Source organism: Eublepharis macularius, chromosome 13 (assembly GCF_028583425.1).
Source record: "Eublepharis macularius isolate TG4126 chromosome 13, MPM_Emac_v1.0, whole genome shotgun sequence".
Lineage (NCBI taxonomy): Eukaryota > Metazoa > Chordata > Lepidosauria > Squamata > Eublepharidae > Eublepharis > Eublepharis macularius.
Window position 1 is genome coordinate 19,055,708 of NC_072802.1, and position 24,464 is coordinate 19,080,171.

Here is a 24,464-nt window from a genome sequence, read left to right on the forward strand (position 1 = left end):
CACCATGCAGGCACAGGAGACCATCTGGGCGCCTGGGCTGGCTGGCCACTTCTCTGGGCTGGTGGCAGAGCCGCACAGCTGCAGGGGGCTGGGCAGCCAGGTAATGCAGAAGGGGGGGGGGCAGGTGTTCAGTATTTGGGGGACGTTTTCCTCAGACAGTCCTCCCAAATACTGGACAGTCTGGGTGAATATCGGACATATGGCAACCCTACCGTTCCTGGCTCCACCTCTAGATCAGGTTTGAGTTCCACTCCAGGATACAGAATTCTTAATTTCAGCACTTGGTGAAACCAGGCAGACAATGGCTTTCTGCAAGTAAAATTATACCAAAGAAGCAAATATAAACAAGCTGGTTTCATTTGCATATTATGTACAAGTGGAGAGCTGCATTCGGCGAAGAGTTTAAGGTTATCTCAGTGCAGGATTTCTCTCCTCCCCATAAATTGTATTCAAAAATGCTGCACATATGTATGTAGCCTTTGCTCTAATGCCTCAGCTGTTTGGCCAGTCCAGGTCATCTGCTTTTCATAGTACTTTCCTCGCCGCCCTGTGAAATGAACACCACTCATGAAAGGGTGCTGAGCTGCGTCTTAAAATAGAACCCCCTCCTTCTCCTCAAACTCCCCCTCTTTTGCCTAACAACAAGGCCATTCCTCCCTCTCCCCTCCTTTTCTCAGTTTTAAGCCCCCTTCCCTCATCTTTCTGCCATGAAGATCAAAATAGTTGCCCTTCTCGCAGGGTTCCTTGGGATTTTGGGCGTTCTTTTCTTCCTGATAGCCTTTGGGACAGATTATTGGCTCCTAGCAACAGAGACATGCGGAGGATTTGAACCTGAGAACAACACGCTTCACACCAAGGAGGTAAAAAAACCAAAAACAAGCGAGAAATAATTTGCAAGGCTGTAGCTTTAAAAATACCACTGTTGGGGGGAAATGTTCTTTGAAACAGGCAGCTAAGATGAACGTTTGGAGCTCTGGAATTTTAAATTGAAAGGAGAAATCATTTTAAGTTGGCGCTGTGATGAATACGCAGGGCTTTTTTCCTGGGAAAAGAGGTGGTGGAACTCAGTGGTGGAACTCAGGACTGCACAATGACGTCACTTTGGGTCAGCTAGAACAAGGGGGGAGCTTTTTAAAGTTTAAATCGCCCTCGGTGAAAATGGTCACATGGTCGGTGGCCCCGCCCCCTGATCTCCAGACAGAGGGGAGTTTAGATTGCTCTCTGCGCCGCTGGAGTGGCGCGGAGGGCAATCTAAACTCCCCTCTGTCTGGAGATCAGGGGGCGGGGCCACCGGCCATGTGACCATTTTTAAGAGGTGCCAGAACTCTGTTCCACCATGCTCCTGCTGAAAAAAAGCCCTGTGTATACAGATTCAATTAATTCTTTAATTCGTGGTTGCTGTCATTCACACATTTGCAAGGGAGCAAGACCCATCAGCCCAGAGGACTGAAACCACCGTCTCTGCAACTGGCCTGAAGCCTTGTTACTCAGGTGAAAATAGGGTTTGGAGACTCTGGTTGAATCCGCGCCCTGCCAAGATACTTTTCTGGGTAATCTTGAGCTGGTTACTCTCAGTTTAGGGATGCCAACCTCCAGGTGGGGCCTGGAACTCTAGACCTGGAGATTTCCCATAATTACAATGGATCTCCAGCCTACAGAGATCAGTTCCCCATGAGAATGTGGCTTCTTTGGAGGGTTGACTCTACGGCATTATACTACTCTTGAGTTCCCTCTCTTCTCCAAGCTCCATCTTCTCTAGGCTTTCACTGTCAAATCTCCTGGAATTTCTCAATTCGGTTCGCCTCCTCCAGGTTAGGAAATGCCTGGAGATTTTGGGGATGGAGCTTGGGAAAGGTGGAATTTGGGGAGGGGCTGAAGTTCAGCAGGTTATAATCCCACAGTGTCCACTGTTCAAAGCAGCTATTTTTCTCCAGGGGAACTGATCTATGTCACCTGGAGATCAGTTGTAATTCCAGGAGATCTCCAGCCACCACTTGGAGGCTGGCAACCCTATCTCAACCCAGAGCTGGCAACCCCACAAATATCTCACAGGGTTTCATTTGGGAGGACAAAATGAAGGAGGGGATGCTGAAAGCTGCTTTTTCTCCCCACTGGAGAGAAAACCAGAATAGAATTAAGTAAATACATAAATCCATTATATACGAAGATTGTTTTTGTAGGTCATTTCTGTAGTCAGGTAGCTCTGGGGAATAGCATTTTCAGGTTTAAGAAATAGCATTTTTAAACTTTTTAATGCTAGGGAGAAACATACAGGCAGTGATCCACTGAACATTGTGAATCATAGCGGTCTACAACCTCAGTCCTTGCATTCAACCCCTTCCCACCTAAAAATGGCTACTGCAAACAGATTTGAGAACAGCAATCCCCTGTTGTGGGACAGAGGGACTGGATTCAGAGGGATAAGTGCAGCTGGAGCTGCATCTCTTGTTTCTGAAGAAGATGTTACTTTGCATGGGATGCCTCTGTGCCTTTACACAGCTGAACATCGGAAGACGCCTTATATAGTAAAATCTCTGTTAACCAGCATTCATGGGGAAATGCAGTGTCAAGGGGACATGCCGGGAACCCGCAGCTTGCTCCAATGCTGCCCACTTAGCACTGCTGCTTTCTCACAGCCACCCTGCAGTGTCTGCCTGAATGGCTCAAGTGGTGTGCATGTGAGCGACTGGTGTGCATGTAGCCTCCACAGCCCAGCAGTGGCGGAACGGTTGCAGTGCTGCGTGGGCTGTGTGTGAGTGTCTTCAACAGGTGGTGTGTGAGTGACTTGGGTGGGTCTCGGGATTGCCAGTTAGGTGAGCTTTGGTTAACTGGGTGTAGTTAACTAACCTTTTATTGTCTGGAGTCAGACCTTTGGTCCAGCAGAGTTAGATTCTAACTCACCATTACCTATGCTGAATGACAGTCGTCCATAGCAAGATCTGAATGTGGGACTCAAAGACCTCAGAGCGAAGTCTTACGTAGGGTGCTTTTTCTTTGTGAAGACAACACTCCCCTGTCGGGCCAGAGTAGGGGGGCTGAATGGCCTCTTTTTAGAGGGCAGTCTTCTTTCCTCTGCAGTGTCTGGGCTCTGCTCCTGACCTGTTGAATCATCCGAAAGGAGCATTTTTATGTACTGGCATAGCTTCAGGCTGAGCTAAGGCTCCTGAAGCCTTCGTTACCGTTGGTTGTTTCATGCTGGCAGCGGCCAATCAGATCTGTATAATAAAAACCAATCACCATACTGGAAATAAGATACTACGTATATGGTTTATGCAAACGCAGGATTCTAACTACTTGTTTTGTATTGGTTGTTGCTAAAAAGGGGTGTGGTTTTCTTATGTATAAATTGGCTCCTGTTGAGCCAGGATCCATCTGTGTGCTTCCAGCCTTCAATAAAGTTGCTGTTATGAGTTGTTAATCACAAAACCTAATAAACATGGACTGGGGTTGCCAAACCCCAAGTGGAGCCTGGAATTCTCCCAGAATTGCAACTGATCTCCAGGCTACCGCGACCAGTTCCCCAGGAGAAAATGGTAGGTTTGTAGGATAGACTTTACCAGGGCTCATTTTGAGGGGCAATGCGCAGGAACGCAGTTCTGGTAGTTCTCCAAAAAGGTCACATGTCAGGTGGCCCTGCCCACTTGATTTTAGGCCATTTTGGGCCTCTTTTGGTCTGGATCGGGGCCAAAATGGCCCAATTCGGGCCCAAAATGGCCAGGATCAGAAACCAAACAGCCAGGATTGGTCCAGAAACAGCCAGGATCAGGCTTCTGATGGGTGGTGGATCACTCTCCCGCTCAGCAGCGGCCCAATCCTGACCATTTTGGGCCCAAATTGGCCATTTTCAGCCCCTTTTTGCCATTTTGGGCCCAATTTCGGCCCTGAATGGCCAGGATTGAGTCCAAAACAGCCAGGATAGGTGATGTCAGAGGGTGGGGCATATTCAAATAAATTATGCTAATGACACACTTCTGGTGATGTCAAGGGGTGTGGCATATGCAAATGAGTTGTGCTAATGAGTTATGCTAATGAGTTCCTGTTGCTCTTTTTCTACAAAATGACCCCTGGACTTTACACTATCACATACTTGCTGAGTTCCCTCCCCAAACTCCTCCCTTCCCAGACTCCATCTCCAAATCTCCAGGAATTTCTCAATCCAGAGTTGCCAACTCTATCATGGAGACTCGATTCTCGATCCAGAGTGACCCCAAAGTGTGGAAGGGCTGTCCATGCTCCCCAGGCTTGGGGTGGGGTGGAATTGAAGAGGATAAGCCATCAGAATGGAGATCAGGAAGGGTCAGATGCTATACATAGCTTCTGGAGAGTATACACAGGTGCTATTAGGGTGAGATGGATTAAATTAGAGCAATTCTGTGCAAATTTAGATACGTTAGCATACACGATTTTTCTCCTCAGAGGCTCTTATCCTCTGTTTTGGTTCTCTGTAGAAGGCCAGCCTCATCCAGAGACGTGCAGGATCTGCTTTGCAGCTTGGTTTTTTGCATTTCCCCTTCCTGTCTTGACCCAGGGACTGTGGCTGCACAGCAATTTCACCAAAGTAGTGGTGCTTTATCTGAGAAGGAAAAGCTCTGGCTCACCTGGGCTGCCTGGCCTGGCCTCCTTTCGGCCAGTATTCTGCACTCAACAGACACACATATAGTCTTGCCAAATGCATGCTGCGGATTCCCCATTCACTGTTCCTGCATTCAGAGCAACATTCCAGCCAATCAATCTATTCTGTGGCTGGATTAGAACATCTTCAGATTGAGGAAAATGTCTCTCTACTGATTAGCCTGGTGGCAGACTTTTTTTAAAAAAATGTTAATTATTTTTAATGTAGGTGCTTCACAGAAGGCAGAAAAGTCTTCTTAGAGTTATTCTGCCTTCTCTCTGACACAGGAGTGAATGTTGGTTTTGAAGGCCAAACTACGTCGATGCTGTGGAATCGACGTTCAGATCCATGGACCTGTAGACCCAACCATAGGTCTATCTACCACATTGTTACCTCACCTTTAAGCAGTTTAGGTTCTCCTTTCTCCATTTTATCTTCACGATCACCCTGTGAGGTGGGTTAGGTCGAGGGAATGTGATTGGGTGCAGGTTATCCAATCAAGTTGCCAACCTCCAGGTGAGGCCTGGAGATTTCTCAGAACTACAACCGACCTCTAGGTGACAGAGAGCTACCCCTCTGGAGGAAATGGCTGCTTTGGAGGGTGGACTCTATGGCATTATACCCCACTGAGACCCCTTCCTTTTCCAAAGCATCCCTTCCCCGAGCTCTATCCCTAAATCTCCAGGAATTTCTCCACCTGGAGTTGGCGACCCTGTCATCCAGTGAGCTTCCTTCCATACGTGGGGATTTGGACTCAGGTCTCTTAGATCCTAGCCTGGCACTCTAACCACTGAACTATCATCATCATCATCATCATCATCATCATCATCATCATCATCATGCCCTTTAGGACAACTTAATGTCACACTCAGAGGGGTTTACAGTGTGTTATTGTCATCCTCACAACAATCACCTTGTGGGGCTGAGAGAGCTCTGAGAGAGCTGTCACTGACCCCAGGTCACCCAGCTGACTTCAAGCAGAGGAGTAGGGAATCAAACCCGGTTCTCTAGATTAGAGTCCTGCCGCTCTTAAGTCTTAACCATTACACCAAATTGGCTCTAAACTGGCTTCCCAGCATTGTGTCTAGTTTGGCCCTAAGATGCTGCCTACAGTGGAACACATGTCACATCATCTACAGAGAGAGAAAGAATGAGGGTCTTCCCCCTCCCCCAGAACTGTTGTTTTATTCATGTGTGGACATGGGCTGATATGATAGATCAATCAATTAAAACTCATACAATTCATCAACGAAGAGTTCTTTAATCAAGTGACAACCCTGTGGCAAATGCATTCATCTGCCTAATGCAAACAGAGCGACCTCTGATATGATTCACCGATGCCTGTGCTGCCCCTCCGACAGGGTGTGGTGTACTGCAGTCTAGGAAAAAAAAAGAATATGCAAATCCAATAAGTTGCAGACTTATTAATTTTTTAAAAACCTCATTCTATTCTTGATGTGTTGCATTGATCTTGAGCAAGACACATTTCATCTCCATCTACTGAGGAGCTGGATCTCCAGACATACCTTTGTTGATACCGTGGTGCTTATGATGGTGCGTGCATCCATGTCAACAGCAACAATACATGCCTGAACATCCACTGGTTCAACTCAGGTCCTGTTTACCAGTCACAAAACAGGAGATAATTTTTGATGGACTGTTTGTTCGTTGGCTTGATGGTCACTATTCAGCTGGTAGTTCCACTGTTTTCCTTCCTAACAGTGCATAACTTTTTTTTTAAAAGTGTGTCTCACCACTTTTCATTACAGTGTTATAAGGGGAAAGGTTCACCTCTTATATCTCTGCAACGAAAAGGGCTAGTGACTTACTTAAAAAAAAAGGAAACTGAGAATTCCTAAGCCTGCTTTCGAGAATTCCCATTTAAGTTTGGAAGCAGCTCTTGGCTAACTGGTACTAGGGTGTCCGCAAACAAGTCCTCCAGCTTGGGTTAAGAAGAGGGAAGGGTGAGCTGTGCCACAGAGATTTTTCAAGGAGAAGCTCATACTCAGTAGCAGAAGAGATGCTCTGAATACAAACAGCCACAGGTTTAATCCCTGCCATCTTGAGTTAAAAGGGCCTCAGATAGCAGATCTTTCCTTGCCTGAGATACTGAGGCACTGTTATCAGAGGAGAAAAAGCTGAGGTGGATGGACCAGTAGTCTGACTCAGTGTAAAGCAATTCTGTGTTAATTGCAGCTCTTTGCACAAGATGGAAATATTGGGGCCTCAAACTGAATTTTAATATTATCTGCTTACATGAAAAAAAGGGGAGGGAGCAAAGCATGTTATAGCCTGATCGTGTCGATCTTGGAAGCTAAGCAGGGTCATTACTTGGATGCAAAATCAAAAAGAGTCCAGTAGCACCTTTAAGACTAACCAATTTTATTGTAGCATAAGCTTTTGAGAACCACAGTTCTCTTCATCAGATGCATGGTACAGAAACTGGTCAAATATAGAAGAGGAGGGGGGAGAAGGGGAGGAGAGAGAAGATGCAGTTAGGGGGGGGAGAGAGGGATGTAACCAAAACATTCCTTTGCTAGTAAATGTAAACATCTCCTCGTGGAATGGAGATTAATTGGCTTGTGTGAGGCTTCAAAGGAGTTTGCCGTGTTGGTTTGTGGCAGCAAAACAACCATACCATCCAATTCCAATGTAGTATAAGCCTTCGATAACCACAGCTCTCCCTGCCAGATGCATCTGACAAAGAGAACTGTGGTCCCCGGAAGCCCACGCCAGGTGCCACTGGGCTCCCCCAGACCCCGCCTCTGTAAAGGAAATCTGTTACCTGTGATAATGTGATACCTGTGATACTTGGATGGGCGACCACCAAGGAAGACTCTGCAGAGGAAGGCACTGGCAAACCACCGCTGCTTCTCATTTGTCTTGATAGCCCCTTGCTGGAGTTGCCATAAGTCAGCTGCAACTTGATGGCTTGTATGTATGTGCATGTAAAAAGCAGGGTTTTTTGCTACACTGAAGGATAACAAAATACAGTAATTTCCATTGCATTCCTGGCTATTTTTGTTCTTAAATTCTAGGTTGGAAAGGAAGAGTGGAAGAATGATAGTGAAGAAGTTCTCACATTTCACCATGAAGGGTTCTTCTGGAGGTGCTGGTTTTTTGGTGAAGCTTACAAAGAGAGCATATGGACCTTCTGGTTTAGTGAGTCTCAGGGACCGCTTGAACAGCTTGCCTCTTGAACGGCTACAGGTTTGATCAGAGAAAGATGGCAGTGTTTGAGGTGGAGCAATTGGCTCAAGACAAAGAAACCAAGCCAGACTGGTTTGACATGCGGCCAACTCCTTTCACGTGGGAGAGGGTGCCATCCTGCTTTGCAGGAGAGCACGTGCATGTGAAGGGGTCCCAGCTGGGGAACATGGTAGCCAATTTTAACACACTGTTCATTCATTCATTCATTCATTCATTCATTCATTCATTCATTCATTCATTCATTCATTCATCATGATGACACAGAGAAACTCACCACTGGAGGTGCAAGTGTGTAGTGAAGAAGATCCTTGGCTGAAGCTCCAATAAGGGCCAATGGTCCAGAGACAGAGCATCTGCTTTGAATGTAGACGGTCCCAAGTTCAATCTCTAGGATCTCCACTAATAAAGGATCAGTAAGTCAGTAATGTGAGATCCTGAACTGCTACTATAAATCAGAACAGACAAAACTGACGTCGACAGACCAGTGGTCTGACAGACAGGAGCCATTATGTGTATTCATCTGACAGTCTTTCAGAGCTAAGCTACAAGAGACAAATTACACGAGGAGGAGCTCATGAAGGGTGTTAGAATGTTGGCTGGGAAGCTGAGTTTTAAAAGAGATGGGAAGGCTTTGTCAATTCCCCCTCTCTACAGAGCCAGGGAGGTTGCTGCTCAGAAGGTTTATTTATTTCCTCTTTGCCTCTTAGAAGGGGAGGTGAAACTGACAGAGCCTTTGGAGGCAAAGAGGAAAATAACAAACCCTCTTAGGGGCTCTCTTCCCTGGCTCTGTAGAGAGGGGAAATTGACAAAGCCTTCCAATCTCTTTTAAAACTCAGCTTCCCAGCTAACATTGCGACTCCCTTTACGTGCTCCTCCTTGTGTGATTCGTCTCTTGTAGCTTGGCTCTCAGTGGAACTGTTTAAAAACTCACAGGTGGACTGTACTGTATAATCCTAAATATGCTACTGAGCATGATTTTCTAGGGACTACATAGGGCAACTATATGTCCTAAACAAGACGGATATTTGTATCTTTGGCCTTTTTCGCACAGCAATTTTTGTTGTATTTGGCCCCATGCCTTTTCAGGTTTTCTGAATGCTGGACAATTTACTTTCCCTTCAAATTTCAACGCAACATTTCAAGGGTTCTCTTCCAAGTTTTCTACCTGTGCATTTTCTGCGCAGAGAGAAAACTTGGAAAAGTACCCTTAAAACACTGCATTGAAATCTGGGGGAGTTACTCGTCCGGAATTCAGGAGAAAACCTGAAGAAGTGTGGAGCCAAATGCAGCAAAAATTGCCCATGCAAAAAAGGCCTTTCTGAGGAAATATGCCTAGAGGAATTGGCTCCTTATATGTGATTGACACCATAGGTCACGATCATACCAGTTTGGTTTGTGCTTCCTAGACTGTCAAGCCAAATGAAAATGAGCTGGAGATTTTTAGATAGGCGCTGCTGAATTTCTCATTCTAAAAGCCCTGATTCCATTTACAGCCTGATCCTAGATGTATTTACTTGGAAGTAAAGCCTGAGACTGACTAATAGACTGACTCCCTTGTAGAAGATGAATGGAATATGAAACCCAGGCCTTAAGATGGTCTTCCTTATCTTGCACTTCAAATGTTTGTTGATAAAATACAGATAATTCTTGATCTTCCAATGTAATACAGTAACTGAAGTCTTCAAAGCCTAATTATTATAGTACCCCAGATATTACCTTAAGTCAAATGATCAAATTAAACATCACTTGAAACCATTCCTATAACATGAGATATTCTTGATAACCGGCAGATCTTTTATTACTTTTGGTGTCTGCATTAATGAGACTGATCACGGCAAATTCATTTTGCCGCTTTTGTGGATGTAATAATTAATGCAGTAGAAATTTCATTAGTCATTTAGTGTGAACGAATGTCCATTTATTATAAAGTGCCCCCATTCTGTAAGAAACATTTTAAGTAAAGTGGATAATCATTAATTAATTTGTTTAACATTTATCCTATTACCGTTCATCATGATAAGTCTGACTAGTATTAATATTGATGGGAAACCTCTGCTGTACTGGTCCCTACCCTTCCCAGAGAGGATGTTGTTGGTTGCTGCCATACACAAGAGTTGCCACTATTCCTGGTGATTTGAAAGAAAATTATTAAAAGAGATGTGTCAGGAGGTTTATCAAATTATGCCTCGTGTGGAGAAAGTGGACAGAGAGAATTTTTTCTCCCACTCTCATAACCTTGATTAAGAAGAAAGTTCTTACAGTGTGATGCAGCTGCAAAAAAGGCAAACACAATTTTATATTGCATTAACAAAAGCACAGTATCTAAGCCACAAGAAGTAATAGTTCCACCTAATCTGTGCTAGTCAAGATTAGACATGGGCACAAACAGCATTACGAACAGCCCTATCTGCTGTTCTCGAACAAGCTGTTCGTGCGGCCCCTTCCTAAACGAACAGGTGGTCGTTAAAAGCCTCATTTGTTGCCTTTGGCAGCCTTTTGGCAAGCCAGTCAGTCTGGAGCCTGCGGCAATCAATCTCCTTAGCAACCGAAGGCAAGGAAGGACTAAACTCTGTCTGAACTCCTTCTGGCTTTCCTTCTGGCTTAAACCCTTCAAAGTACTTCCAGCAGAGAGTCCCATTTTTGCCGCTATGAAGAGAAAATGACAGCCAACGGGGAGACCCGTGAATCATGCCTTTCCCAGGGTGCAATCTCTCTGAAACTTGGGGGGTCTTCAGAGGACAGTGAGGACTATGTCCCCTGCAAATTTGGTTGGTATTGGACATTGGGAAAGTCAGTTTGTGGGGTGTTTAAAGGGCCCTTCCCCTTGCACATGGCAGGAAAGGGCCCTTTAAACTAACAGCTGGAGGGGGCAGGGGGGAATCCCCCCCTGCCGCCTGCCAGCTGATAGTTTAAAGGGATCTTTAAAGGGCCAGGTAAGTGGGTTTGAGGGGAGGGGGGCTAAGTGGGGTGGGGGTTGGGGTGGGGTGGGGTTCCGGCCCCCACGAACAACGAACATGTCCGGGAACAGTTCATGTTCGTCCATGTTCGTTGTTCGTGGATGGCACCGAACGACGAACAGGGTGTTTGGGTTTTTTCCCATCCGTGCCCATGTCTAATCAAGACTTCAGCTATAGAACCAAAATTTTGAGGGCAGCATTTTTAAGAAACACATAGTCAAATGGGAACAGGTTCAGAAAAGGGCAGTGAAGACAGTCAGAGGTCTGGAAAGCAAGTCCTATGAGGAGAGATGAAAGGAAATGGGTACGTTTATCCTGGAGAAAAGGAAAACATGACTGTACTCTTCAAACACCTGTTTAGCTGCCACATGGAAGAGGAAGGAAAACGTTCTAATGCTGATCCAGATAGCAAGGCTAGATCGAACAGGTTTAAATGACAGAAAAGTAGATTTTAGTTGAACATTTAGGAGGCACGTCCTAATTATAAGATCTATTTGATATTCGAACCAATGACCTAGAGAGGCGGTGGACTCTCCATGGCTAGACGCTGGATAGCCATTTGTCAAGGATGCTCTAGCTTTGGATTTCTTGCATTGTGCAAGGAGATGGACTAGAAGTTCTAGAAGTCCCCTTCCAACTTTAATACTTTACCAGTGCCATCCTAAACAGTTTTAAGCCTTTATAAACCCTTTGACTTCAATTGACTTACAATGGTGTGACTCTGCTTAGGGGACCACTGTATGACTCTTATTTAAGGCACTTTCAGGTGGTTAGTTATGTTGGTCTGCAGTTGAAGAACACGATCTGGGTCCAACAGCACCCTCAAGGCATTTTCTGTCACAAGATGTGGTGATGATTGTGCTGCAAAAGACAGTGCAGCAATCTCTCATGGAGGATAGGTCTTTCAATGGTGATTATCCGTGATGGCTCAATGGAACTTCCATTTTCAGAGGCAGTGTACCTTTGAATATCAGATGGTGGAGAGGCAATTTTTATCTCTCTGCCCTGCTTGCCGATCTTGCAGGGATCCGTGGTTGGCCACTGCGGGAAACAGGAGATTAGCTTAGATGGACCTTTGATCTGATCCAGCAACAATCTTCTCTGGTAAGCCCAAATCAGAGTGAACTCAGTGACCAGCAGTGGTGGTGGCTGATGTAGAGAGACACCATGTGGTGTGGGGGCTTCTAGCACAAATGACTTCCTAGACATTCTGTGCTAAATGGCCCAAAGCAGGGCTTTTTTCCAGCTGGAACGCAGTGGAACGGAGTTCTGGCACCTCTTGAAAATGGTCACATGGTCAGTGGCCCCGCCCCCTGATCTCCAGACAGAGATGAATTTAGATTGCCCTCCGTGCTGCTGGCACAGAGGGCAATCTAAACTCCCCTCTGTCTGGAGATCAGGGGGCGGGGCCACTGACCATGTGACCATTTATGCCGAGGGTGATATAGACTTTAAAACACTTCCCCTTCTTCCAGCTGACCCCAAGTGACGTCATTGTGCTGTCCTGAGTTCCACCACTGAGTTCCACCACCTCTTTTCCCAGAAAAAAAGCCCTGGCCCAAAGCATAAAAAGAATCCAACGTCATGATCAAGTGAAGATGTATTGTCATCCGTACAAATGCAGCATATCCAGCAACCTTGTTGCTTATTCAGCAAAACTTGCCCTAATTTTTATTCCTCGGGAACAAGCTCTGCCTGTAGGTTTTGATCCTGGGATGGCTGTTCCACACAGGACGAAGTATAAAAACTTCCCATTCAAGTTGGAGAGTTGCCTGGGTCATAGGAGCTCATGGCTTGTTCTCTTTCTGATGGATCTTTTTGAGTGATCCACCTCCCACGCCAAAATAGCCTGGATGTTTCTACTGTGTTGCTCCATTCCACATTGCTCTACATGCACAATATCCCATGAAGTTGCCTTCTCCTGAGTCAGGCCATTGGGTCTGTCAAGGTTGGCAGGGTCTATGCTGATTGATATCAGGTCTCCAAGGTCTCAGGCAGGGGACTTCCACATTGCTTACTATCTGACCCTTTGGACTTGAAATGCCAGAGATTTAACTTGCGACCTTCTGCATACCTCTGAGCCATGGCCCCTCCCGGCTCCTATAGGATGGGCTGATGACGCGCTTTCTCCCTCTTCCAGTTCTATCTGGACCACAGGGGCTATTCACTGTGAGCCCCACCCCACAGGATTTCTGCATGCAAAATATAATGTGATTGGAACAGCATGAGATGAAGCTACCTGCCAGCTGCATGTATGAATGGACTCTGAGGCTATAGAGAAGTCTTCCCCGACCCTTGAGGAAATGACCAGGCATTTGAAGTGTCTTAGAGGCACAGATTGAAGAGTCAGTGGGCAGCTGTTTGCGCAAACCAGCTCCTACCTAAGAGCGAATTTGGAGGAGGCATACTTAAGTTAGTGTAGTAGAGAGAAACCCTAATCTGGATAGCCCAGGTGAGTCTGATCTTGTCAGAGCTCAGAAGGTAAGCAGGATCAGCCTTAGTTAATAATTGGATTGGAGACCTCCAATGAAGAGCAGGGCTGCAGAGGCAGGCAATGGCAAACCACTTCTGTTAGTCTCTTGCCATAAAAACCCTGCCAGAGGTCACCATAAGTCAGCTGTGAATTGAGGGTACTCTCCACCTCCAGTGGAGAGAATCAGAAAATGATCTACCTGCAGCTTGGAACTTGGGGACATTGCCTCATTGACGGGAGTGGGTGGTTAGAGTTCTCCTACAAGAGTCTTGCAACTATCATCTTGCAGAGAAAAAAGTCTGGTTCTTTTCCAATTTTTTTCCAGCTAGCCAAGGGTATCCAAAATACTGCATGAATGGTTATCTATTCCCTATGCCTATTGCACTTGGACCTTATCCACACCCTTCCTATGATGCGACAGCAGGTAAGTGCATGTCAATAGAGCAACAGATAGCCTTTGCTTTATTGTTATTGTGTTGTTTTTTATTTATAATCTGCCTTTCTCACTGAGATTACATACAGCAAGTGAATACAATATATCAATAGTTAGGATGTTCACTGTAGAAATGCAACATGGGCCATTTCCATATGGCTTACCTTGTTCTGGAAAATAACGAAATCTCGCACGAGATCGCAAGAAGGTGTGATAACAGCATCTTCTCGAGCAATTTCGCTGTTTTCCAGAACAAGGTAAGCCGTGTGGAAACGGCCATGATCTACAGTTAGGGCATTCAATGAAAACAGATGCAATAGAATATGGTAGCCACAAATTTAAAAATACTAGCAGAAAGCAGAATGCATAAATGAAACCTTTCTGAATTTAAAAAGTAAGTAATTAACATGACATCTTTAGTAACATCAAACTACCCAATAGGAACATATCTACATCATTAGACAGTACCCAATAGCCTAGTCTATAGCATACCAAGGTATCTCCCTGAGCTATTATAGCCTTATAACCACCCCATAACAAAAGTCTGCCAAGAAAACATCGGGATGCAATGTCCCCCACCAAGCTATGACTTGGTGCTTGCACAGGGGACTACCTTTACCTACCTTAATCTGAGTAGAAAGAAATTATTAGTGAATAATTCAGTCTTGCATAGTTTGTGGAAAGCCAGGAGAATGGGAGTTTTCCTAATCTCCTCAGGCAGGCCATTCTATAAGGTGGGGGACTACCATGGGGAAATAAAATAAAATAAAACTTCTGGACATTTTTTCAGAAGGATTAAAATACAGAATCGACCCAAAATCATAAAAGGGGCTCCTGCAGCTTTGCCTTATAGAATATAAATTGACCTTTGTAGTCACCCATCCAAGTACCGACCCTGCTTAGCTTCCGACATCTGACTCTTCGGTGCCTCCTTCCCTCCCACAGCTCTATTATCTGAGTAAAAAAAAACCCCTCCTGAATAATTCTGTTTTGTATACTTTGTGGAAACCCAGGAGAAAGGGGCCTTTCCTGACCGTTTCCGACTAGCCAAGATGGGGACTACCATGGAGAAAGCTCGTGTACAGGCAGCTGTTGATTTAGCCCATCTGCAGGGTGGTATCAGCAGAAGGCCCTGTTCAGATGAGCGAAGCTGCTGCCTAGGGAGTGAGGTGGTTTTGTAGATGTGAGGGGCCTAGGCCATGAAGGGCTTTGAACGTAGCAGTCATCATGAACTTGAACTGTAACTGATGGGTAGCCAGTGGAGTGACTGCAGAATGGGAGTGGTATGCATGCTCCGTCTAGCTCCGGAAAGTAAATGATGTGCAGCGTTTTGCACCAGCTGGAGTTAACTTGGAAGGGAGACCTACACAGAGTGAATTACAGTAGTCTAGTCTCAGTGTTACCTTGGCATGAATCCAGTTGGCCAGATCAGCCGTGCCGAGGTAGGAGGCTATCTTCCACGCTAGTCTAAGTTGGTATGCTAAATAAAATTCCTGTGCAGTAGAGAGTGTGGCACAGGCTCATTCATGCACTCTTTCCAATCAAACAGAGATGCAGCTGAACTGAGCCATTAAAAAAATGCCACGAGGGCCTGATCCTGTTTGGGCCTGCAGTGTGGTGGGACCAGGCAATCATGTTGTCCCCCCCCCAAAACTAGGGCCCAAGCATCATTTTTTTCAGACCTTGTACAGACTTATAAAACGCTCTCCCAGACTCCATAATCCCCCAGTCCCATACATACAATCTTGGGGACCTAAGCTTACCAAGCTCCCCCAGGTGGCAGGGGATTCCCTGCCACCAGCGGGCATTTCCCTCTGCAGCTCAGCTAGCCAGCAGGAGGGGAAATGGCAGGAAACTGGAGGGCGTAGGCAGAGTCCTGACATGACGATGTCACTCTCTGTGCTCCAAAAGTGATGTCAGCATGTTGCCAGGGGACACCAGGTTTAACCATAGAGTTTTGCTCAAATGCTAGAGTGTCCTCAGCAACTTGCTGATATAACTTCTGGATGCATGGGAAGTGATGTCAGTGCATTGCCGGTGATGGCAGCACATCAGTGGCAAGACCCACCCCCCAAAGTAAATCTTCTGCCAGTTGCCAGAGGAGAACCTGCCCACCTTATATGGGCCATGAGAAAAGTTTGTGTTAATTTTGAAATTACTGTTACTTATTGTGTATTTATGAAAAATGCCTGCCTTTGCTACTTTAATTTACTAATAACATCCAGCCTGAGAATCAGCCAAGTTTGATAACCATCTATTGTAACTTTTTGACCCCAAAAAGGGATTATTCTGTTTAATTTTTTTTTTTAAAAAATGGAGAAATCCTGACCTGGATAGCCCAGGGGAGCCCAATCTCGTCAGATCTCAGAAACTAAGCAGGGTCGTCCTTGGATACTAATTGAATGGGAGACCTCCAATGAAGACCAGAGGTGGAGAGGCAGGCAATGGCAAACCACCTCTGTTAGTCTTTTGCCATGAAATCCCCACCAGGGGTCTTCAAAAGCCAGCTATGACTTGAGGGCAAGATTTCATTTTCATTAGAGGGATGTGTTTTCTTGGCGCACTCATTAAGCTTGCAATCCTATGCTCACTTGTCTTGGCTTGACTGTGTGCCGCTGAGCAAATATGGACTTATTTCTGACCGAATGTGGCTAGTTCTGGGCTGTTAGATGGCTGCCCAGTCCTTTTCCGTTATTCACACAAGAGGGCAACCATGAGCCCCAAACAGTTCAGTAGTAGCTGGTGTAACCAAAGATGTTGGTAAATGCCTGCTTTGTTGTGCCAAGTTCATAAAACTGATTAGACCCAATATATATATATATGTGCAATCATATGGAGTGACTCCAGTCTAAGTCCATTGAAATCAATGGGCTGAGACTAGAGTAATTCTGTGGAGGGTTGCCTTTTCAAATGATTGTTGGTGGAGTTGGAGCCACAGAAATCTGTTTCTGGTAAACTCCGGAAAGCAGATTCGGTGAGATGGATTTACTCCGTCTTTCCTTTAACTTTCTTCTTTTCCACTTGGGAAGTATACAGAGGCTTCTGGACAGCTTTCATTGTGCTGGCTGTCACGGCCAGTCTTGTTGGCGGATTTCTGTTGGTGTGTGGTGTGCCCTTTGTCAACGCACGGTTCTATAAAGTAGGAGGCGGATTCCTCATCACAGCTGGTAAGCTGCCAATTCGTGATAATTGGATGTATGGGGGGGCCTGGAACGCTGAGGCTAAGTCCCTCTTTGTGTATTTGTGCTTGAGTGTGTGTGTGTGTGTGTGTGTGTGAGAAAGAGAGAGAGAGGGGATGAATTTGCATGAATGAATGTATGAAAAAAAAAGAATTCCCATTAATAAACCACCAGTATTTCATAAAAAGAAATATGCAGGTCTAAGCAAATGTTAAGGTTCTTCTCTAGCCTTTTCTTTATTTTGGGTGTAGTGGATCAAAGACTGGACTACAGATAACTGGGTTCAATCTGGGCTCAGCCATGCAGTTCACTAAGTAGTCACTCTTCCTTACGTAATGGATAGATCCAGGGCTTTTTTTCTGGGAAAAGAGGTGGTGGAACTCAGTGGGTTGCCCTTGGAGAAAATGGTCACATGGCCACTGAGCGGAGCAGAGGGCAATCTAAACTCCCCTCTGTCTGGAGGTCAGGGGGCGGGGCCACCAGCCATGTGACCATTTTCAAAAGGTTCCGGAACTCCGTTCCACCACGTTCCAGCAGAAAAAAAAGCCCTGGATAGATCCATAGATGATAGGTAACATAATAATAATAATATTTGATTTATATACTGCCCTTCAGGACAACAGCACTTACTCAGAGTTGTTTACAAAGTGTGTTATTATTATCCTCATGATAATCACCCTGTGAGGTGGGTGGGGATGAGAGACCTCTGAGAGACCTGTGACTGACCCAAGGTCACCCAGCTGGCTTCAAGTGGAGGAGTGGGGAATCAAACCCGGTTCTCCAGATTAGAGTCCCGTCACTCTTAACCACTACACCAAACTGGACATCCTTTTTTTTTCTATAAAGCAGCGATCTTTCCATTAGATCATGAAACCCCTGGACAAGGTAGTATGCAAAGCAGCCACAGAAATGTATATCAGCCTTTTCAGAGCGAAATTACATAGGCAAAACTATTTTTAGGGTCATTGAAAAAAACCAGAAGCTTTTACAAATTAACTACTATCAGCTTTGTGCTGTTCTTGAATAACAGTGTGCTAGATCATACCAATCTGGTCCATGGTTCCATTTCAAACTGCTCCCGGCCTGTTGATTCTGGGAAGCTGACAAGCAGGGCAATTAGTTTTCCCAGAGGAAAGTTGCTTCCAACCGATAAGAGAGTTCGTTTATCTATCTATCTCCTTGAGTTTCCCTGATTCTCATTTAAGGATCTCTCAACTAGTTGCAGTGAGTTCCACAGCCTAACCCATCAGTTTTATTGTATAGTTGTACCATTATGGCAGAGTGAGGGGGAAAACTACCCTCATTCCTCACCTTTGAAAGTGTATAAACATCTTTCCTGATTCCCTTCGGCTTTTGCATTAAATTTTGAACGAATGGAATCCCTCACCCATAGTCTGAAGTGGTAGAGTCCATTCTACCATTTAGCAATCTTGCCTCCTATTATCCGCTTACTTGGGGTTGGATCCAACCAGATATTCTCCTTGCTTAAAAGAGAGGAAGGGATTACATTCATGGGGCCTGCATGGACAAAATCCATATGGGGGAAGGGGGCTATAATAAGAAGAATTAATACTGAATACAAATTCTAGAGCCATCCCTTGTGGTCTCCATGTACATCTGGCTTCAGAACTTGACATCAAGACAGAATCAGCATAGGTTTGATAATGCACTTTCAATGCATCTTATTATACTATACTACATGCTGTTATGGATTTTATGGATTTAAAGATCTTGATGGAGTTTTGTCAATTTCGGTTTAAATTTTATGATGTAGTAGTTTGTATTAATAATATTGTACTTTCCTTGTTATTTGCTATGGCTGTGCTGAAGCAATAAAGTATTGATTGATTGATAATGCACCTTTGTGATGGTTTGCAACTGCATTTTCTTGTGTGAAATTGGTAAATCCACTTGCAAACCATTGTTAAAGTGCATTGAAAATGCATTATCCTATGTGTGTGAAAGTAGAAAACGTCTTGCTATCAAGGCAAAAGACCTTTGCTGCAGAGGAAGATGTCCTCCTGAGCAGACTCGCCAGTGCGTAGCTCTCACTTTTATCTGGCTTTAAGATACGTGTCTGTGTTTGAGCTTTGAACTTTGATAAGTTACAGTTAGTTTGAATCTTCGCACTTCCAAGGACCCTTTCATAGTGAACTTTCCTTATGGACTTCAGCTCACTTAGGGTCACTCTGCACCTTGCTTCTTTTACGAGTTTTCCATGGAGCCAACCTGCGCTCCACACAGACACACGTCAGCTCTGAGGATTGGCTTCTATAAAAAAAACAAGAGTGCAAATGGGCTTTGAAAGCTGCCGCTGAGCGGAGAAGAGCTCCTGCCTTTCTCCCAAGTTTTTTTGCCTGTGCAAAAATGGTGTGTGTGTGTGTGTGGGGGGGAGAGTTTTCCCCTTTCTGCTGCCACCTGTGCGCACAGTATATCCAGGTGGAGCCGCCAAAATGGGCAAATGTCTCCCCTCTGCACTTTTTTCATCACTTCCTACAATATATTTCTAACTAGAGATGCTGAAGTTGAGCCTGGTGCCCTCTGCATGCAAAGCAATTCAATTCAATTCAAATACCTTTAATGGCATACAAAGATCTAAGACAGCAAACAGGTCACTATAAAATTACATAAAATATCAGAAGTCAATATATTTATACAAAACTTGTATGAATCTTAAGCATGCAAAGCAAGCGCTCTGTCGTTAAGCCACAGCCCAGCTCCAGTCCTGGGGGAGGAAGCATGCCTCTCTTATTGTTTGAGAGGGATTTTTGTATTTAGAAAGCTCCTTAAATGGATGACATCTGCCTGTTGGTGGGAAAGCTGTCTGTGTTTCCATTAGGCACAGTTCTCACGTGATGGAGTGAGTGGGGCATGCAGTCAGGGCTGTGGGAACCCTTCCTGGTGTTTGAAGGGAATTCTGCTAAATGTAGAAATAAGGTACTTGAAAGTTGTTCTCCAAAAATGAGATTTCTCTGTTGCGGCAGCTATCGCCTGTTCGTGCATCGTGCACCTTTGCACGTAGGGAATGCTAAGAGAGGCAGCAGCCTCTCATTATTTTTCATTAGTATTTTGAAGTTGCTGCTAGGCAAGAAGGTGAAGAAAAAGGGGACAGAGAGTTCCCTTTTCCTGTAATTAGCAAATTACAGGGAAGCCACATCACCTCGACAGAGAATTGAGAGTTCATCCACTTGTCCCCACAATTAGCCAACAAAGTTGCACCAGGCTAGGAAGTGAGAAAGGAAGACCTGGAGATTAGTGATCAATTTTCTCAAAATTAAGGTGTTGCATTCCTTGGAGTGAGAAGACGGAGTCAAAAGCCTGCCTGTTCTAATTGTCACTAGGCTCTGAAGGAGAAAAAGGTTTCGTGGCACCGTGCAATTTCCTTGCCATTAGCCCCTCCCCAGAAGATGCCGCTGACCTAAATCAGCATTGAAACTGAAGCTCATAGTTAATCTCAGGTCTTAATGAATGGAGGCAGAGAATATGCTTTTAAAAAATGGAATTGTGTTGTCAATGTATCCAACCAGCTGACCCCCCTGAGCAAAGTCAGATTAATGAGATATATGGCTATAGAGCGGGGCTACAAATTAAATACTTGGGTCTGTTCCATATTTAGGAACCGTGGCTCTGAGAATCAGAATCTGGTCTGGGCACCAGTTGTGGAAATAAGGCTGCCAACTTTGTGTTGGGAAATTCCTGGAGATTTGGGGATGGAACCTGGGGAAGGCAGAAGGCAGAATTTGGCGGGGGTCTCAGAGGAGTATAATGCCATAGTTGACCTGCCAAAGCAGCCATTTTCTCCAGAGGAAATTATCTCCGTAGTCTGGAGATCAGTTGTAATTCTGGAAGAACTCCAGGCCCCGCATGGAGATTGGCAACACTAGGTGGAAAGATGGAGGTGTTTACAGGGTCCCGTTATACCTTCCCTGAATTCCAGTCACACACAAAATACTCCTGTCTGCTGTGCTTATGGAAGCCCTTTCGATCAGCCACGGCACCAAAAGTGGGCATGACTTATTCCAAGGCAGTATACCTCTAAATATCATTTGTTTATTTACCACATTTATTTCTCTCAAAGTAGCTCAAATTGTTTTCCTGTCCTCTGTTTTGCCCTCGTAACAATCCTGTGAGGTAGATAGGGATCCCATTCCCCTGGTGGGGGCAGGGGCTCTCCCACTTTCACCCTCCACCCCCCCCCGGCCACCACTCACTTGGCTGACGGGGGAGAAGGGCATGGGAACGTGCCTCCTGGACGTGGTTTGCAGCAGGCCAATTGGGCCCCAAACAGGCAGAATTGGGCCTGTTTGAGGCCCAAATCGGCCCATTGCGAAGTGCACATGTGCTCCTGCACCATGTCACCCAGAAGTGACATTACCAGATATGACATCATTGTGTGGGCATGCTGGGGACACAACAAAGGTAACCTGGCAGGTCCCCAGCCTCCTGCCGGGACAGTAAGGCAACTCTAGAGTTAGGGCAGGCTGTGAGTGTCATCCAGCGAGCTTCTGTAGCCTGGGTGTCCCAGATTCTAGTCTGATACCACTACATCATGCTGGCATGTTAAATGGTTTTATGTTCAGTTATCGTAACACAATTCTCTCTCTCACCTTCACAGGAATTTTATTTGCCCTGTTGATATTTCTGTTTGTGATGTGGAAAGAATTTGCTGCTGATCTCGCCAAATACATACTTCTTGAAAGAAGTGATCGATGCGACGAAGAGGTTCCTGTAAAGGTTTATTATGGATGGTCGTTTATCTTTGCAGCTGCTGGGGTCCCCTTAGTGTTACTTTCTGGACTTCTCTTTTACCTGGTTGGTTATAGTCTTCTCAAAGAGCAGGAGTAATGAGGCAGACCTCTCCCAGCAGTCGAGGAAAGGAACACTAGTATTATCCGGAAATGTGGGGAAAATCCTGCTAACATTAAATTCATGACAAAAAGTACTGTAACATCAAGTTGGGGGAATTACCATTGTGGGAAATATAGCATTAAGTACTGAGTTAAAACCAGGTTCATCATACTTTTAAAAAACCTTATCCTGGGTCTCAGCCAAGGAACTCTGGGAATTGTAGTTCTTTGAGTATGCCCTGACTTCTTGGGGGCGGGGCGGTGAGGAGGCTGCATGCTCCAGCCTGGTTTGAAATCTGTTACATTGCCATTGTCTTCCACAAAGAACCTGGGATCAACTGATTTGTGAAGGACATTTGGACTTGTTAGAGATTCCAAGCTCCTTCACAGTTTGTTGGTTGGGAGTGCAGTCATCATTAAAATAGGCTTGAAATTCTGTAACTTCCTGTTCTCCATCTACAGAAATTCCAGAGATTTCCCAGTGATTCTTACAGAATCCTTGTCAACTGCTCCAGGTGTTTCAGGAGGCAGTATTCAGTTACGAAGGTTTATCCTCTTGCATTCAAATCAAATGAAATGGGGGAGGGGGAAATTATAATTCTGTATCATCTGCTAAGTCTTGCGCTTGCTGTACATGTACATGTACATGTCCACATGCACTGACACCTCAGTCACTGAGAGCATGGAATTCCTCCATGTAAAAAAGCACCCCCATTCATTTCAATGGAGAAACCTCAGCAGACAGTATGGTGGTCTTCTGTTCACACGTTACAGGAGCCCACCAGTCATGCATATTGGGGGAGGGCACAAGCCTCCACAAGGCATGAACAGAATGCTGCCATAATGGCTGCTGGGATCAGAGATAGTCCGTGTGTGTGTGTGTGTGTTGCTTTTCACCTTGGGGTGGGTGCCATCTGTTGAAATAAAAGGGGACCCCCATGTACTAGATCTCAGTATAAGCATCAGAGAACTCTGGAATCAGGGGACAGAAGCCAGCCACGGAGTCTCTCTACATGAGACATCTGACACATGAATAACATGTGCTGAGAGATACAATGTTAGCCAGGAAGGGCAGTTTAAAAGACAAAGCCGGTGGCAAGGCAAAGGCTTTGCTATACACTGGAGCTGTGGGAAGGGGCTGTGAAATGCCAGAAGGGAAACTTCAGCCCGTTATAACCTCTCCAGGTCCAAGCCTGGCTCTGGAAGGCAGCTCCAGCCCATTTCCATTCCTCGGTGCCCTCTGGTTGTGATCCCACACAGTTTTAGGCTGGAGAGGTGAAACTGACAGAGCCTGCAGGGAGGCAAAGATGAAATTAACAAACTGAGGGAGGATCTCTGTGGGCTCTGTCTTTTTAAACTACTCTTCCTGGCGAACATTGCATCTCCTTACACTTGATGAACATGCACCGAGGCGTCTCATGCAGAGAGACTCTTATTTAGGCAGAAGTTCCTGTTACCATGTTGGAGAGACAGATACGCATCCAATTCCATTACATGCATGCTATAATGTGTGATGTGGATACCACATGTGGATGCATCTTTGCGCAGAGGCCCATGCTCAAAATACAGAGAGGAAACATAATCGAGTTTGGTCCTGCACACACAAATGCACGTTACGTTTTTGACAGCCAGTGTCATGTAGCAGGGAATAGCACAGCAGGGACATCTGGGCTCGAACCTCCACTCTGCCACACGGCTGGTTGGGAGGCCTTGGGCCTCTCTCTTTATCTAACCCACCTCACAGAACTGTTGGGAGCATAAAATGGAGGAGGGGGAGAAGCATGTATGCTATCCCGAGTTTCTTTGAGCGAGGGCAGGATGAAAATACGACAGACAGATTATCAGCATAACTGGGAGCAGTTGTGCTTCCTCTACAATATGGGAACAGGATCTTTAACCCAGCGAAACATCTTACCTAGGCTGTGATCTTTCCTGAATGGAACAGGATACGTTAAAATGTTACAGGTCAAGGTATATAATATTTTGGATGGAAGTGTACATGTCATAAGCATGCGTGGCAATATGTATAAAGAAACAATTTAAGTTGAGATCGGGAAGGGTGGGGGAGGGGAAGTTGTCATTAACTTTAATAGTTTGCACCCAATGGCTGCCCCAAAACTGCTTCTATCATCAGTATTTATATTAAACGTGAGTTATAAATATTCAGCATTAAAGATGAAGTCCCAGTTGACCTTGTAGCTTGTTAAATGCAATCAGATCTGGCCGGGGTGATGTGTACTTATCAGCTTTATTTGTAAATGCTAATTAAAGATCATTTTTTAAAAAAAAAATTACTGTAACTAACATGAAAGGATGGCTGTTGATGGCTGTTAACATGTCTTTTAAATATTTTAAGCATCCTGTTATACTGGGAAGAAGACAACATTTTTTGCTTTTTAAAATGCACTTTGTACTTGTATGTTTTGGCAAAATGACGCTTGGAGGTTTGCAAACATGAATGCCATCTCTGAATCCTAAACTGAAGGAGCCCCTCTGATTTCAAATAAAACCAAATAAACCTGGTACAGTCCAATTTAGAAAAAGTTCATCCTGTGTAATAAAGTTGCCGGTTTTCCTGTTGGAGTGCAGCTTCGGTTCTGTCAACACCTACTAATTTTAACACTGTACAGAAGGTGGCTTATGTCTAGGAACATTTTGAAATGTCTCCTCCCTGTTTGGACCTGACCCCCCCCTTTTCAGTTTTGCTTCTCCCTCATTCAAAACCCCTTGTGTGAGTTTAAGGTGTTATTCTG

General features: G+C 45.1%; 1 protein-coding gene across 1 annotated transcript; it reads left to right on the plus strand.

Annotated features, from left to right (window-relative positions):
- Nucleotides 1–634: 634 nt before the first annotated feature.
- Nucleotides 635–24,289, plus strand: LOC129341360 (transmembrane protein 182-like). The gene is made up of 5 exons (XM_054996512.1): nt 635–860; nt 7,651–7,774; nt 13,578–13,676; nt 16,715–16,852; nt 21,480–24,289. The coding sequence occupies exons 1-5, from the start codon at nt 708–710 to the stop codon at nt 21,707–21,709; spliced, it is 744 nt and encodes a 247-aa protein (XP_054852487.1). The 5' UTR covers nt 635–707; the 3' UTR covers nt 21,710–24,289.
- Nucleotides 24,290–24,464: the final 175 nt, after the last annotated feature.